The sequence below is a fragment of the Polyergus mexicanus genome, unplaced genomic scaffold (genome assembly GCF_030449975.1).
Source record: "Polyergus mexicanus isolate NDT 795.1 unplaced genomic scaffold, iyPolMexi1.0 SCAF_1, whole genome shotgun sequence".
NCBI lineage: Eukaryota > Metazoa > Arthropoda > Insecta > Hymenoptera > Formicidae > Polyergus > Polyergus mexicanus.
In genome coordinates, this window is record NW_027223321.1 from 4927081 (window position 1) to 4942266 (window position 15186).

A 15186-nucleotide genomic window follows, 5' to 3' on the forward strand; every position below is an offset into this window, starting at 1 on the left:
TAATCATTACAATGGATCTTTCTTTGTATTCTAAAAAACGCGCTCTTTTATTATTTACTCACATTGTCGAATCTTGTTAAGCGGAATTTAATATAATACAATATTCATAACGATATATATATATATATATATATATGAGAGATATTAGCCAAGCTGATATGTCATCGAAAACGGATTTGATACACCGAGGAGAACGATGATAAGGCGGTATCATATTTTACATGCCCAGTCTACTAATCAATACTTTCTGTTATTGTTTTTCGCACAAGATGAAATTTAAAAATCGAAACTGACAGTTCGCGCTGTAACGAGCTTCGATGCGGACCAGATGACAATTCTTTGGAATCTAAGACTTGCGATATGCAATTTCGAAATATTGACAAACATTTGCGAACGAAATTAATCTGCGGAAACTCTTGGATACTTCGACGTTTGCGGACAAACTATTGTCAGAATTTATCTGTAGATAGTTAAGCCATTATCAGAAAAGTCACGAGCGAAATACGCAGAATGGTAATAGATTTACAAAACACAAAAGTTTCCAAGTCCTCGTTTCTTTTTTTTCCTTTCCTAACATTCGCCGCTCCTCGTCTGCCGGCACGAAATTATGACCAGATTATTGAATATCTCTCGAATTCGCATGTCCTCGACAAATAAATATATTTATTTAATGACACGTGTAATTTACAATATAATTGTTAATTTTGCTCTCTCGTCTCCCGTGCATGCGGCGACAAAGTTTTAGTCACGTTTCATGGAAAATGCGGATAGAAAGTTTCGCAACGGCCGGGAGCGCGTTGCGGATGTAATCTTCCTGTCACGATATAATTTCTATCAATTTTTAGATTTACAAAACACAAAAGTTTCCAAGTCCTCGTTTTTTTTTCCTTTCCTGACATTCGCCGCTCCTCGTCTACCGGCACGAAATTATGACCAGATTATTGAATATCTCTCGAATTCGCATGTCCTCGACAAATAATTTTCTAGGAAGAGAAATAATTTTACGTGGTTTCCGACAGGAAAAAAGAAAAAAGCGTTACAGAAAACACATTCCTTCTTCAATCAGAGTAAAATTTCTATAAGATCAATTGTAAATGTGAAGATGACATTTCCATAATTGAATTTAATTAATTTTAAGATAATTTTTAAGGTCTTATTGTCTTTAGTAATTCTCATAAAATGAGTGAAATTCCGGTAAAATTGAGCTGACATTTATAGAAATCGTTTCTAGCTCGATCTTAGACAATTGGTATCTTATTCCGATATCGTAATTACGATATACGTAGCGACGATATCTATAAAATTGCACAAAGAACGGATGGAAAAAGAGGCATCTTCTTTCTTTTTATCTTAAAGTCCATAGATGAAGATCACACGTATACGTTGAATGCTTTTTCTTCGCGAATGGAATAGAGACAAAAAAAATATACGATATAAAAAGATAAGCGCTATACTTATAATAGAGTCTGAGATTGCTATCATTTTGAACTACTGTTAATTATCGTAATCGTCAGATATTTTTATTTCGGATATCTCGGCGACATTAATCGATTTCTCTGTCTGTTACAGATTCTTATCACTCGCCGTCTTGTACTGAGTCCGATACAAGTCCGATCGATCGGAGGGAAGGGGCCCCTCTGAAAACGCGATACGTTAGTGCTCCGTACAAAAGCGGTGGAAATTCCACCGTGTTCTCCATTTTCGCATCCGTGTATATTGTGCGTTTACGCCTTCCCGGCCCTTTCCCCGTCTTGTTTCGCTGTCCTCTTTCGCGTCGCGAAGCAATCTTTCGATAGCTGATAGATCGAAGGATCCACAACGGAGTTCCTTCATCGTCGAGCGGGTGTAAGCAGGTGCGAGACGAACGTCGTGGCGTGATATATCATCGCCGGGCACAATGGCTTGCGAATTCTTTAAGGTGAGTCTGTATTTCTTCATTTATGATAGATGGCTTGTGTTTCGAGACAATAAAGGGTCCCATGTTACATTCGATGGTATCGGTCGTTGTGAGTAAAAGAAACTTCTGTTCTAAAATGTAAAGTTTTGAAAATGGGGAGAATTCTCAAAGATTTTATATATATTAAGAGTAGCGCTCTATATTTTTTTTCGCATGACCCTTAAAAAAAAAAAAAAAAAAAACGCTGACGTTGAATTTATTAGGGCAGTAGTTCGAAGTACACGAATGAAGACCAAGTTCGTAATTTATCCTCTTTAAATATGAAACGTCCCGTTTGCTTGAAAGTCGTGTAAAGTGAACCTTACAAATTACGGACTTCCATAACCGTGGCAACTCTGCATACGTTATACAATAATATCGCTCCTCTTTTCTAATCATTATTCGCGGAGTAGCTTTAAAATCCAAACCTCGCTACGTAGAATCGGAAATTTTTTTTACTCGCAACGACCAAAACCATGTTATTCGCATAAGTATTTTATTTTTTTTTTCCTTAAAATATTTATGTATCAATCCAGCGAGACTATCGCTCGATGTTGCGTAGCGTGCAATCGAACATTCTTTAAAAAAAAAAAATAAAAAAAAAAATGCCGTGATTCTCGAAACGGCGATTCAATACCATCTCGGAAACTTTTGTGTTTCGTAATTCGCCTGCAGGCGATGTCATTCGCAGAATCCCTCTCATTCTCGATGCAAGCCGAAGTTAGCGGCCGTTCGAATGTGACGAGTCTATAGTTTGTTTGCAACCGTTTACATCCTCTACGAACGGAGTAACTTCTGCTCCATCGGGATCGCGAACTTCGATAGAGGGAAAAGGCTATTATTTCAGTTATCCTTATGCCAAGCCGGCGTCTCATATTATTAGCTGCGACGCGAGCGAAAGCTGCCCGTTGCAAAGTTGAAGCATTTTGTATGCATGCGCATCACGCGGGCAAACTCTCCGTGAATTATTTCCGTTCCGCTGTGTCTGCCAGACGGCTCTTACGATAGGACGCGAATTTTCTAAAATTCGTTTTATTCATTTATTAACGCGCGTGATGAATTTTCTCGAGGGCTTAATTTGCGAGGAACGCGGATCGCGATAGGCGTTCCGTCAATGAGCAAGATATCCCTCGGATTGTTTATTTATATCGCGCTACGATATGATTCGCTTGGACAATCTTGCCACCGCGATACACGATATTATTTTTCGTTGTATCGCGCATTCCGTCGATTTCGCCTGGTTACTATAGAAAAATCCTGTTCCACAAATAATCGCGGAGACAAGCGTCACGAAAGGATCGTCACTGGCACTTTATCGAAATGTCGTTAGTTATCGCAATGGATACGCAAACGGTAAAAAGAGGAGAGCATGATCGGAGAGGACCACTGTATGTACGGCTTCCGTCTGTCTTTGGGCGCAGCTTGAACGATGGCCGATTCACGCGGCTTCAAGCCAATAAACCAGTTGTGGCAGAGCGCGACAGTGCCGACGGATCAGGATTCGGAGTGTCTCTACGAGGAGATCCCGGGCCTCTCGGGGTCTCAGGATACGGATCAGCCGGCTGGTGCCGCCATTGGGCACGCGGTGCAGGGGGAAGAGGAAGAGGAAGAGGAGGAGGAGGAGGAGGAGGAGGAGGAGGAGGAGGACGAGAACGTCGGCGGCAGCAGGGGAAGTCTCGATTTCGGGGTCCAGGTTGGAGGTAGCGGCGACTGGTGGGGCGATCAGTCGGGGGACCGGGAGGACATCGTCACCAGCGGCGGTACCGTTCCCCGTAGCAGGACAGTCGGCAGGAACGGTCGGTTGGGATCGGGAACGAGCGGCGGCGCGAGATCGCGCAGCGGATCGGCCGATCGGCGTCGGCCATTGGATCGGGCGCGCCAGCGGGACATCGTCGTCGTCGGCAGAGTGGAGGAGGAGCGGTATGCCGCGCGCAGGATCCACGTGGAGCCCGGTACAGGCGCCGTATTGCCGCCTCCCGCGGCTACCGGCCTCAAGCTGACCAGGGGGCGACCAACGAGCCAGAGCACCGTCGCCCGTTACTTGCACTCGGCCAGCACCAACGCCTCGGCGACGCACCATCATCATCATCATCACGGGTTGCACGGCCAGTACCCACCGGCATCCGGAACCAGGACGACCGGCAGGCAGCACCGCCATCATCACTCTAGTCGCGGCGGGTTCAGTAATGAGACGCAGGAAGAGGTACAGGAGGACGATGAAGCCACTCTACGGGAGTTGCTCGTAAGGTACGTTCGTACGATCCACGCGAACGACCACTCTCTCGCACTCTCTTGGTTTCCCCTCCTCCCCTCAAATCGGTGTACACTACTCCAATCGCGCAAATTATCGCGATTATCGAGCCAACTTCCACACGCCACGTGCTCTACGCCAAGAGGAAGAGTTGTTGTCCAAGTTTTGTTGATATCTTCGGTAGGATTATCGTAGCGATACGAGCCGTTGGACCGAACGATTATTATCATCATCGTATTCCCCTCGTTTTTGAGAAACGAGAGAATGTACGAAAGGATAATGCACAATATATACTTATTTTATTACACTGCTTTTTTTAGGATCGCAAAGAGAAAGATTTCAGGTTTTTATGCTATGCAAAAAATGTCTCGCTTATTACTGCTGATTTATATCGCAATTTCCGGGCTCATATGGCGGTTTAGTCCTCGGCTGCTGGGCTTCTTAGATCTTTAGCATCCTTGGACTTGACATAATCGTTATCGAAAAACCAACAAGGCTTTTATAACAACCCGAAAACACAAATTACGTTACCCAAGGATGATTGGCGTCGCCACCGAATGTCTCTAAGAATTATCTGGATTGTTGGACGTTAGATAGCGTCGATAAAAGTTTGCGAAGAATTCGCGCTATCGTCAATTCCGCAAACTTTTATCGACGCTCGTAACGTTGCAAATTATTCGCGATTTTTGCAAAAAAAAAAAAAAAAAAAAAAAAAAAAAAAAACTCCCGCTTATTAAGGCTATTCAGATCAAATTCGAGCGACCAAAAGCTTATACTTATTCACTTATTATTCGCATTGTTCGTGTCGGATGATACGTTAAGCTTCTACGACAAGATGTAATTCTGAAATAATACACGAAATAACATTTGCGGTGTTTTACATGTAATCTTACAATAATCTCTCATAATAATTTTTTTTCTTTTCCAAAGACCGTAGAAGATTAACCCGGCGAACGTTGCGAAAACGAGTGATCATGAATTTCAATTTGAAATATTATTCTAACATAGTTTAGCCTTAGAATTCTGTATTGATTCTCACATTAGTAGTGATTTCTTTTTAGGATCTTGTATAGAGAAATCATACTTTACTCTTTTCATGACGAGTGAAGCGTAGAAAGTTTTCTTTTAGTTTCTATACTTATGTCTAAATAATCTCGTGTGGCATGATAGAGTCGCAGTTATTTTTCGACATTCAATTCCCGAATGATTTATTCTCGGCTTGCTCCATTTCTGATACAAATTCTGAGTTTGATTTAAATTCTCTCTCGAAGAATATTACATTTATTGTTAATTAAAATTATACGAAGAGCTGTATATATGTTACAATAATCGAGAAAAAAGATCGCGGACAAATCCATTAAGAAAAAAAAAAAAAAAAAAAAAAGAAATAATTATCTTTCTTCCGACATCCCACGCTTTCATTATCGCGAAATTTGATTATTCCAACATGCCTGTCTACTGGATATTCATATTGGATGGAGGCTCCGGCTAATATTAACAGTCACGAGAGACTTGGCATTTTAAATCTCTCGCGAGTGACTTAGCTTAGTACTTCCGGTAAAACAACGTGTATACGAGCTCTCGAAACTTGCATACTAATCAAGGAGATACTTCTCGTTCTCTTTTATCCGCCGTGTTTAAGTGCTCTCTCCTTGCCGAATCGATAACGCTTACTTATCGATCAAATAAAGCTTCGCCACCGACGAAAACGACTTTACGAACGTACCATTTTCCATAAACATCGTTCTCCCGAGAACCTAACTGTGTTGCAAATGCATCCAGGTAATTCCGGCCTAAGTGTGGCGGTGCCTTTTACTTTACGATAATCACGTGACGGCAAAAGAGAAAAGAAAGAAAGAAAGAAAAAAAAAAAAGAAGAAAAAAGAAAAACGGACGCGTCTTCCCCGCTTATTATTTTATATAGACTCTCTATGTATCCGAGAATGCAATGCAAGGCTTTGTGCCATGCCATTCATCATTTATACATAAATCACACTCGCTCTTAAGCTCTATTCTTGTACATACTACACACTCTCTCGGTCTCATAACAGTCGATAATCAGACACTACCGATGCCGTTGTTATGGAATTTTTTGGCTGCGGCGCTCGCAGGCTTACCACTGATTGCTCATTTCATTCAAAATCATAACTCCCTTTCGAAGTCAGGTGCACAAATAAGCTCGCAATAGCACCACTAGAGCTTGAAATGAGGAAGAAAAACCGGCCAGCCTACCGGTAATGATATCCGGTTTGTGTACACGGGGATACAGGCAATTGATTGCTAATAAAGCGATTCGCGATGAGATTTTATTGTCAGTTGCACCGCCATTGTTAAAAGAATCCGTGATTATGCAAGGAAATTGCGTACATAGTCGAAAAATATCCCAAACGAAAATAAAGAACATATTCTTGTGGGATATCGTCGAACATAATAGATGGATTGTGACTTCACTGTATAAGAATCTCAAAATGTTACTCACTTTTTGTGCGACACAAATAATTTTAATCACGATTTTAAGCACGATTTCGCTCGAGGATCTGCTCGTAGATCCTCGTAAAGTGACAGCACTACTACATACTTGTTGCTCGATGTGCCGTCGCTGTGACTTATTTGTGTGCGTGTCTGAATACTCTTTATCACTCTCATGAGATCATGCTGATTTTTTTGTAAATTATTTTGCCGACTGTTCGTTCCGCATAAAGTGATGGGCCATTCAAATTGTGCAAGCTCGCTTGTGGACGCGGGCGGCTAGGCAGGGGTGAGTAAGCTGGCGGTGCGTCGCATGGTGATGTGTGAAAACGTCTCTTTCACACGTGACGGCTCCGTCTCTTTCTTTTTTTTTTCTCTCTCTCTCTCTCTCTCAATAGAAGTGAATTGGACGTCACGATTACTAAATGCGAGCGAATATATCATTATGACATGATTTTTTTACTGAACCACGACTGTGTTTCCAAACTAGGTAAAGTTTTACAGAGTGAGTGAAATAAGAGAGGAGGCAGGGGCGGGCGTCGTCGGGCCTTATATACCCCCTCTCGCCGTGTACACGTTACCTCTCCACCTTTGGTTGTGGACCACTTGACAACAAGCAGTTCAGAGTCAATTGATTGGATTTGGTGGATAATCCAACGTACGTACATATGTCTCGTGTGAACAAAGCAAAGAACAAATAGATCTCTGTGAGAATAAGACGAAATACTGAATCAAGAGGAGTGAGTGGGGAGGCATAGAGGCTACTGTAGTTTCGGAACACAGCCATGGTCTCCCTACCTCCCAGGTACATGACAACATCATCACTGCTCTCTCTCTCTCTCTCTTTTTTTTTTCTTTTTTTCTCTCCCATCTTTCTCCTCCTTGTCTCTATCTATCTATATATGTACACGTATCAAAACTAGTTTCGTACCACTCTTGATTACTTTTCTTAAATATGATAAGTAAAAAAAATTAAATACCAAGTTAAATATCAAGTTAAAATCAAGTAAAATGTATCATATATGCAAAAACGATCTTTCATCTCTCTCTTTGAATGCATAGGATTTTTAAATATACATATTTCTGAATGCATTTCTCGATAAACTCTTGGATGCTTAGATTCTCGATTTCCCAGTCTCTTGTCATTATCATTTTTCATCGTTCGAATAGCGGTACAATCTTTTGTTTGATAAGTGTACATATTTTCGTCTCTCTATGTCTATATCTGTTCGTCACCCCTATATCTTTTCCTCTTCACATCTTTTACATTCTATCTCATCTCTCCTCGCGTCTCTTCGAATCATGTGCTCATTCATTTCTGCTATTCACCTGCTGCTAAAAAAAAAAAAAAAAATCTTTTTCTCTCGCTCTATTCTATTATATCTCATCTTAAGTCACTCTTTCTGCTTGGCTGTGCACATCGATCGATGAGTTTGCCAATTCACCGTTCGTTTGAAAGTCTCATGATCCTCCATGATCACACATGTATACGTATTATGTATATTGAGCGCGTGCGAGATATCAATCATTTTCACTCACTTGCACATTCCTGCATCGTGGCTATAGAAATAATTGTATGTGCCGGGAGAAGAGATCCGAAGGCGATATAGTTATAGGTATGCGAGATTCTAGAATTTACGGACAAAGAGTATCATTTCGACATTCTCTCTCTCTCTCTCTCTCTCTCTCTCTCTCTTTCTCTCTCTTCAATAAATATTGAAGCATTTTATATCTACACATACGCGAATTCACAAACTTCCATCTAATATGTGCACAGCTGCAAAGAATATATATATATATATATATATATATATATATATTTCCATTGTAGTGTCTGTTACCCCTCACACTCATCACACACACCTTAGACGTGCTTTTAGTGGCGTTTATATTTTTGTCTGCTATTGTTTTCTGCAACTTGACATTATTTACTACATAAATATATACTATATATAGAGAGAGAGCCGATTGTACATATATATATGTATAGATATTTATATATATATATATATATATGTTACATCCCAACATTCCCATGAGCTGCCGAGCTAACGCTCGCCGCGTTTTCGAGTTCTCGAGGGACAAACGTGTTCCGGCACTTTTGCACCTACATCAAATCATCTTTTACTTTTATTCTTCTCTTTATTCTTCTATAATGTTACGTAAGTATCGTTACGGATCTTCGTATACGTTACATACGCAATATAAATTACGTACGCGAGAAAGCGAGATGACACGCTAAATCATCTCGCAGACGAAGATGCTCGGCAGTTAAACGCGGAGATAGTTGGATTTTATCTTAGGGATCTATAGGCAAATAGCTTTAGCCTTGTACGTCTAGTGTCAGTGTGCTCGACAATGTTGTCGATCTGCTCGCCCGTACGAATCAGCGAGATTCACGCGGGGATTATGTGTGTGGGAACAGTCTGCAGAAACAGGTCAGCGTTATGAGTATGAACTTGAGTGCCAAGCTGGACGAGCTGCAGCGGGGTGACCGCCAGCTGGAGACTACCGTCGCTCTCTGCGAGATCCGCACGCAGCTGCAGGAGCTCACGAAGAGCGTAGAGTCTTGTCAGAGCGAGGTCAGCGAAGTGAAGCGGGACATGGTCGCGATTAAGGTACTCTATTCGATGCATCTATTCTTTTGGATTTGAATATTGCCGATCCAATTATTTCTGATTTAAAAATTGATCTTTAATTTGCAAATAATAATATCGAAGCAAAAAGAAATATAATATAAGCATAAAATTATTATTCCGAAAAAATAATTTAATAATAAATTTAATAAATGTTTTTTTTTTTTTTTTTTTTTTTTATATAATTGCGATAATGTCATTTTTAAAAATTAATATCTAATGATTAATATATAGCGAAAAAAATTTGGCTGTAGGACTATTTCATAGTTTGTTTTAAATAAAAGAATTATAGAGGCGTGTAATCGAAAAAGAAAATTCGGTTATATACATAAATTGACATGGAAAATATCACATTTAAGAATATAAAATTCTTGCGTCAGTTGACGTACTCTCCTTTTAATCATGCAAAAATCGTATTTGGTATGTATGGAAGTGTGTCTCAGGTTTTTTTTTTTCCCCCCCCTGACACGCAGCACGAACTAGATACGGTACAGCAAGTTAAGGAAGAGATAGAGGAATTACGGGAGTACGTGGATCGACTGGAAGAGCACTCCCATCGGCGGAAACTTAGACTCCTGGAGCAGGTGATTTCCGGCTTTAAAAAATAATGTTATTTTTTTTTACACAACTTTTGTTTTATGTTTTAGAGAAATGCTTTAACGCGAAGTTTGAGTTATTGCCTTACAAATAGTTGTCTCTCACGTTATATTACTTATGCTTTAATTTGTTTTATCGATGTGTATGATTTTTATCGATAATGTGTGTACGAGAAACCGTTAATAAAATTTGCAGAATTAAATCCTATGTCCTTGTATTTTTATTTGATTTGGCAGTACTCCATTGCTCCATTTATATTTGATGCACCTCATTAACTTCCTTTCCTTTTATTACATTTTGCATTTGTTAAAGATATGCATGTTGAAAGAAATGTGTATTTCTCACGTATGTAAACACGTGAACGATAAATCCGATTACTTTCAGGGACTGACACTTTTCCTATCGTATGCGATACTGGCAGCCGTATTGGGAATGTTGCAATTTGGATATAATACTGGAGTGATTAACGCGCCTGAAGTGGTATGTTTTTTTTAAACATAAAAAAATGCGGCTTTCTCTCTCTCTCTCTCTCTCTCTCTCTATCTATCTATATATATATATATATATATATATATATATATGTACAATAAATGTCATAAATAATTTTCATAAGCGAACATTTATTTCTGTAAATTAATCGGGCTCAAACTTTTTGCAGAACATAGAGAATTTTATGAAAGATGTATACAAGGATAGATACGGAGAGGATATTTCGGATGATTCTGTCAAGACATTATACTCTGTGGCCGTGAGCATATTCGCGATCGGTGGTATGGTGGGTGGTTTCAGTGGAGGAACGATCGCCAACAGATTTGGCAGGTTGGCGTCAATATTATATCAGCCTCCCGATTTTACATATAATTATAATACTTTGCAAATTATAATTTATATATTTCTGTACGCTTTTTTTTTATTATCTATCTTTTCGCTCGAAATTTCTACTTATTGGAAAATCTGGATAATAATTGTTGCATAATTATATAAATAGAAGAACACAGAAATTAACTTCGGCCTTCTGTTTTCTGAATCATAGAAAGGGAGGCTTACTGCTAAACAACGTGCTGGGCATCGTGGGGGCGTGCCTGATGGGTTTCACAAAGCTCGCTGAGTCGTACGAAATGTTGTTCTTCGGACGGTTCATCATCGGTGTCAATTGTGGCTTGAACACCTCGTTGGTTCCCATGTACATATCGGAAATAGCGCCATTGAACCTGAGAGGCGGCCTAGGCACGGTGAACCAGCTCGCTGTTACGGTGGGCCTCCTGGTCTCCCAGGTGCTGGGCATCGAGCAAATCCTTGGAACAAACGAGGGTTGGCCCGTTCTCTTAGGACTAGCTATCTGTCCTGCCATTCTACAGCTATTGCTGCTTCCAGTTTGCCCGGAATCTCCAAGGTGAGATATAAAATTCATATAAACGTAATTTCAAAAAAACAAATCTTGTATTTTCGACTTGAATAGGCTTTTCCAAGAGTTTAATCGAAAAATTCGTCGAATTCGAAAAATTAATCGAAGAAATTTGAGAATAAAAATATATCGATTTTTAACTCGTTTCATTTCAGATAATTCTTTGCTCGCGCAATTGATATATACAATCGATATTACAATTAATGAGAAAAAAATGCTTTCAGATATTTGCTCATTACTAAACAGTGGGAGGAAGAGGCTCGGAAAGCTTTGAGAAGGTTGAGAGCCAGTAACCAAGTAGAAGAAGATATTGAAGAGATGAGAGCGGAGGAACGAGCTCAACAAGCTGAGTCTACAATCTCGATGACCGAGCTTATATGCAGCCCAACTTTAAGAGCACCTCTCGTTATTGGTGTGGTTATGCAACTTTCGCAGCAGCTTTCGGGTATTAATGCCGTAAGTAACGATTTTCATGATATAACTCGTCTATAATTTCTTTTTTATTATCAATGTTATAGTTTTATGGAATCCGATATAAAATTATTACGCTTTTCCAGGTATTTTATTATTCCACGAATCTGTTCACTAGTTCTGGTTTAACGGACGAGAGTGCCAAGTTTGCAACCATTGGCATTGGTGCCATTATGGTTGGTATGACACTAGTGTCCATCCCGCTTATGGATAGAACAGGAAGGCGTACATTGCACTTGTATGGTCTCGGTGGCATGTTTATCTTTTCAATATTCATCACAATTTCGTTTCTCATAAAGGTAAGTTAAAATTTTAATGCGTTATTATGAAATGTATTCATCGTTATTTTAATGATAAGCTACAGCTGATAATAATTTAGGTTTGAAATTTTCTTGTTACTTGCTTTCGACAGTCGTAATATTATTTTAGGAACGGTTACGAAAAAGGTTCTACCGATATTTATCGCATGTTAATTTAATTTAAACTAACAACCGTAAAAAAAAAAAAAAAAAAAAAATTGAAGTACGCTATTCTCTCTACATAATTCTATATATTGATATAAACATTTATTTGACGTTATTTAGAAGACTTATAACGATAAAGATTCTATCGATTACAACTAATATATTTCTATATTGTTAAGAACTTTGCGCTTTACTAAGGAAAATCGCATCACAAACGACAAATGAATTGTACATAGCTACGTATTTGCGCTTTGACACTTTATGCACCTTGGCGAAAGGTGTACTTAACACTTTGTTCACAGCTGGAGTGCAGCACTGCACCGACAGTGAGAATCACTATTATATTTATACGAATTTTTGCATCACTATGTCAATTCATGTTAATTTCTCCCCGCCATTCATGTAATTAATAAGTCACGTCCTATACCCGCATGTCATTTCTTTCATTTGCATTGTAGATATTTTATATTTCGATATATGTGAACATTGTCTTGCTCGATATAAATTTTCAAGCACGATAAATATATATTTAAGAATCGTTTTTATAAATACCTCTGCGCCGGTAACTCTTAGCTAAAGATGAAAGTAATCGATATTATAAAAGCGCGAGATAAAATACGGGAATAAAGCAATGTGTCATATATATCATACGCTTGCACGTCGTTTTGTTATTATGGCTTACTAGCGGTTTTGCTTCTTGATAATCCATTTCCCTTCCCTCCCCTTCACCACTGACGACCTCTTTCGTGACTGTCTGGAGGAGACATTTCCCGTTTATTAACTTATGTTCTATTTGGCTCAAACCTGTCACTTTGTATGTCGCATCAACAATTACATCCGCAATTAACATACTTTCTAAAAATAATCTCTCTTATAATATGTTTATATCCATTATTTTTTACGAATAAAATTCCATGATTCTTAAGCTACTGAATGTTTGGCACCGACGCTTTCACACTTTACAGAATTTGATAAAGAATAATTTATTCTTCGATTAACTACAAGAGCCATTCTGTACAATTCGCACCTTATATTTTTTTAACGATATTATGTTGAGGATGATTAATTTCACTCATACAAATTGTTCGAGAAAAGATGTACACTGTACACATCAGATTTGTATTTCCGAGACTGCTTGCACACGTGGATGTTTTGTACGTACAACAACGATAGCATTATATAAATATATTATAATCGAGGTCAATGCAAATCCTGGCACTCATCATGAAGAGCAACTTCACCGCTTAACGAGAGATCGTATTGTACATAACAAGGCACTGTCATATACGAGGAGATACTTCTATCGCCTTCATTACACAGGGTTGAGCTACGCACTGCATGCGGTACATTACAAATTATTACGCATACGTTCGACATGTGTTTCTGAGTTTTCAATTGATTTTTGGGGCCTGCCGTACGGTTTATTTTATTTATTTTTTCCTGAGGCTCCTCCAGCTGCTCAGGAAAGAAGAACACGATTCTACTGCCTGATAGGAGTTTTTTGGCTATGTGCAGGAAATGATCGATTGGATGTCCTACATCTCGGTAGTGTCTACTCTGTGCTTCGTCGTGTTCTTCGCCGTAGGACCCGGATCCATCCCATGGATGATCACGGCGGAACTGTTCTCCCAAGGCCCCAGACCCGCCGCTATGTCTATCGCGGTCCTCGTCAATTGGATGGCTAATTTCTTGGTCGGCATCGGTTTTCCAAGCATGAAGGTAAGACGACGACGACGGATAATCATCAATTTTTTTCTCAATAAATTTCCTCTATTCGCGAGAAGCGAATAAATCGGAAATCGTAGAATGTAACAGGCGAAAAAAACTTTTAATCATATATAATTATTGTACGTTAGCGTGTTATTTAATATAACACAGTAATATAATAATTAAATATGATACGAGTATTGTTTCAATTTTCTACAAACTTGCTACGTCGGTATTTGTGTGTTACAGACTAGCCTTGAAAACTACACGTTCCTACCGTTCAGTGCATTTCTAGCCATCTTCTGGATCTTCACGTACAAGAAGGTTCCTGAGACCAAGAATAAAACATTCGAAGAGATTCTAGCTTTATTCAGGCATGGTAATGACAGGTATGCAGCACATAAGCAACTTACTATCATCCCGTACGTACCACAATAGCAAAATGTTATATACATAATCGAATACTCTGCATCCGCCTCTCTCTTTAGTTTCTTTCAAAGGGAATTCTTTGGTACTTTACTACGTACATATACATGTATATATACTATACATATGTATAGCTTAAATCCTTAAATCGATAATCCCTTCAATGTGTATCCCGTTCATTTTTGACTCGATACATTTTGAAGCTAATTAACAATAAGAGAAACAAAATTCACATTTTCGAACTAATAATCGCACAAGTTCTTAACCGTTAATTGCACAAGGAGAGGGAGAAGTTAGAGGGCTTAGATAAAATAATCTTAAAATATATATCGTACTTTTGACGTATAATGTACTGTTATCATATCCGTCCGAGCATTCATCCGTCCGTCGATAACGAAAATGATGTTCGTCATATTTATAATAGAGATTTTCTGGACTCTTCAAAAATGAGAAAGAGTTTTATAATTTGTCGAGACAATCGTGGTGTATTTTTTTTTTTTTTTTTTTTCTATATATAAATATATACTGTATTATATATCGTTGGGATAGTACATTAATACGCTACGCATTTTTGCATGCATTGCTGTTCTCGTTCGAAGCAATAACAGAAGTCGAACTGTGATAAAGTTTCGTTCTTTTAAGAGGAGGAAATTGATTTCTACTTATACGGATTTGTATATAGTACTTGTAAGTACGAGAGCTAAAGTAGAGTTGTAAATTCCACTTAAAAATTTTGTCACGCGCTTCATTTCCCTTCGTTGCATATATCCCAAACTTGTTTCGTTAAACTGTTGCAAAGAGAATATGTTTTTGCATACAATTTG

General features: G+C 38.9%; 1 protein-coding gene across 25 annotated transcripts in view; it reads left to right on the forward strand.

Annotated features, from left to right (window-relative positions):
* Glut1 (Glucose transporter 1) overlaps window positions 1-15186 on the forward strand; it is a 31974-nt gene that overhangs the window by 6013 nt on the left and 10775 nt on the right. For 19 of the 25 annotated variants that reach the window (XM_070295017.1, XM_070294999.1, XM_070295030.1 and 16 more), the window contains 11 exons: window positions 1570-1918; window positions 3267-4183; window positions 9082-9274; window positions 9766-9876; window positions 10274-10369; window positions 10548-10708; window positions 10923-11282; window positions 11519-11750; window positions 11852-12064; window positions 13724-13948; window positions 14186-14325. In XM_070295017.1, the coding sequence (XP_070151118.1) occupies window positions 3366-4183; window positions 9082-9274; window positions 9766-9876; window positions 10274-10369; window positions 10548-10708; window positions 10923-11282; window positions 11519-11750; window positions 11852-12064; window positions 13724-13948; window positions 14186-14325 (2549 nt within the window). In that variant the 5' untranslated portion in view covers window positions 1570-1918; window positions 3267-3365. Of the gene's footprint in view, window positions 1-1569; window positions 1919-3266; window positions 4184-5550; window positions 7462-9081; window positions 9275-9765; window positions 9877-10273; window positions 10370-10547; window positions 10709-10922; window positions 11283-11518; window positions 11751-11851; window positions 12065-13723; window positions 13949-14185; window positions 14326-15186 lie in introns of those variants that run through there. The other 6 variants (XM_070295040.1, XM_070295055.1, XM_070295011.1 and 3 more) reach the window with 5 other exon arrangements.